The following is a 2,683-nucleotide window of genomic DNA, read 5'->3' as shown; positions in this document are numbered from 1 at the left end:
TCCAACGTCTTCTCCATGTTCGAGCAGGCCCAGATCCAGGAGTTCAAAGAGGTAGGTGGTCAGAGGCTCACACCACACACACACCACACACCACACACACATACACATACACAGACCTACCTTATGAAGTACCAATTCGCTCCTCGCTTTCACAAACAAAACACAATCTTATTCTGACAAATAGATAAATTAAAAGAAGAATTTAAGTGTGTGTGTGTGTGTCTGAATTTAAGTGTGTGTGTGTGTGTGTGAGTGTATTCCAGCGAGTCAGCTCCCACTCAGCCTCTAGTGCCACGGTTGTCAAACTGGGGTACGCGTGCCCCCAGGGGTAAGTGGACTGATTTCAGGGGGTACGCAAAAAAAGATCTAATTCATATGCCTTTTCAAACGTTCTCTCTATCCCACGTTGGGAACTTAACTTCCGCATTTGCACTGCACATTAAAAACGTATTTTCTCCGCATTAACAAAATATTCCAGAGCGGAGACAGACAGGGTAAATTAGTGAACGTGCTTGCAGATTCAAACATGCGCTCTTCCTCCAAGAAGACTCGGAGCTCAAACACGCGACAGCACTTTACCTCGGGAAAGCCACCTTGCCTCGCTGTGAAACAGTACAACCTTTTGGTCAGCTCCCATCTCCTCTCAAAGTGCGGAGAATAGACACGCTTTTACGTAAGGGCCGGGTCTTGATGAAATTCACCACTCTCACAACCTCGTTCAAAATCTCATTCAGGTCGGGACTAACTAAGCTGCCTTGACACGAGCGCTTCCCTATGAATAACACAGTGCGTCCATTGCGCATCGGGTGTTACCTGGGCCTAGGCTAGTACAGATCAAAAAATACTAAAAAAAACTTTTGAGAAACGCTGACTAATGAACATTTCTTGACGAAGCTGGCCTATCTTAGCGATATATTTGGAAAGCTCAATGAGTTAAATCTCCAGTTACAAGGCAAAGACAAGCACCAGATAAGATCACTGCATTCAACAAGACGATTGTGTGTGAGATTAGGTGCAGATCTATTTAAAATCATTATATTCAGCACATTTGTAGGCCTATCATATGTTGACTATTGATGAGATTTGTATCATATGTTTATGATCCTATTCACTATTCTCGACAAAATTGATAAAAATAAATATTAATAAAACAATAAAAAAAACTTGTTAACAATTGGTGGTGTTGGGGGTACTCCGGAAGATCATAATGTCTCAGGGGGTACATGCCTGTTAAAAGTTTGGGAACCACTGCTCTAGTGTATGTGTGTGTGCATGTCAGTGTGTGTGCATGCGTGTGTGTGTATGTGTGTGTGTGTGTGTGCTGGTGAATAATGCAGAGTGTGTCAGCAGCGATTAGAGCGCGGGCCTGATTTCCACGCTCAACAGACACTGTCAGGCCTCCGAGCGGCAGGAGAAAATGCAAAGGGACAGACATTCTTCCCCGACGCCATCCACCGAGGAAAGAGCAAAACAAACGGGATAAACATGAGGCTGATCCAGACTGGCATTGATACCACACACACACACACACACACACACACACACACACACACACACACGGACGCACGCATGCACGCACGCAGACACACACAGACACACACTCGCACACTCACACACACACACACACTGGGAGGAGACATTCAACACACACACACACACACACACACACACACACACACACACAGAGGAGTGGGAAGTCTGACAGATAGAATGAGTGGGGAGGGTTTGTGAAAAGACATGGCAAGGAGAAATGCTCACACAGCCAAAATAGAGCTTAATAAAATCCCAGGGAGGAGGCAGACACACTCTCTCTCTCACACACACACACACACACAGGCACACGCAGGCACACAAATTAATTTGACCACACACGCCTCAGACACACACTCTCATAGGTCTCCATCATATGTCCATACCTTACACACACACACACACACACACATGCACACACACACACACACACACACACACACACACACGCACACACACATACACACACTCATCTGGTCACATACTCCGCAGGCACACAAATTAATTGGACCACACACGCCTCAGACACACACTCTCATAGGTCTCCATTACCTGTCCATACCTCACACACCTCCATTTGCCCCATGTTGGTGTGTGTGCAAAACATCATGATCTTGAACGCATTACTGATTACTGTAATGCATATGGATTACTCAGCACTAACAAGACTTTAACATGAATGTAGCATGAATTTAACACACAATGGGCTATATCTTACACTTGACTTCGCAAATCGCTTTGTGGGCGGATCTTGGTCGCTGTTTCTATTTTACCGGCGGGATCATGACTGTTGCGCCCGACGAAAATCTAAAATGGGGTGGTCTGAAGTAGCTACATTAATCATGGGTGTGGTTTGGGTGCAATAAACCAATCAGAGCGTCATCTCACATTCCCTTTAACAACAGGCACGCTTGTTTCATGGCGGATTGCTATTATGATGGCGGAATTGCCAGGCGCAGCCAGGAACGGTTCACAGCGCTATAGTCAGTTGGGAACAGTTTGCTCTTGACAAAATGTAATACAGAAATGTCACTAGCGATGTTTTGGGATCACTCTCACTGAATCACGAGGTTATGAATACATGGTGATATTTTTGCAATGTAATCTACCTCACTATAGAGTATAGACAATGCAGATCTGTCAGATAAGCTCT

The 2,683-nt window shown here is 45.1% G+C and overlaps 1 protein-coding gene across 3 annotated transcripts in view; it reads left to right on the top strand.

The window, feature by feature from the left end:
- Window positions 1–2,683, top strand: part of myl2b (myosin, light chain 2b, regulatory, cardiac, slow) — an 8,141-nt gene continuing 5,458 nt past the window's right edge. For 2 of the 3 annotated variants that reach the window (XM_076269876.1, XM_076269875.1), the window contains exon 1: window positions 1–51. In XM_076269876.1, coding sequence (XP_076125991.1) covers window positions 16–51 — 36 coding nt within the window. In that variant the 5' untranslated portion in view covers window positions 1–15. Of the gene's footprint in view, window positions 59–2,683 lie in introns of all 3 variants that reach the window. The other variant, XM_076269877.1, reaches the window with a different exon arrangement.

This window comes from Alosa pseudoharengus, unplaced genomic scaffold (assembly GCF_046254945.1).
Source record: "Alosa pseudoharengus isolate Yale_2024_CS ecotype anadromous, Long Island Sound unplaced genomic scaffold, YU_APseudo_1.1 YU_APseudo_1.1_scf_6, whole genome shotgun sequence".
In the NCBI taxonomy this organism is placed as follows: Eukaryota; Metazoa; Chordata; class Actinopteri; order Clupeiformes; family Clupeidae; genus Alosa; species Alosa pseudoharengus.
Note: the sequence above shows the minus strand (reverse complement) of the source record. Positions and strands in the feature narration are given on the sequence as shown.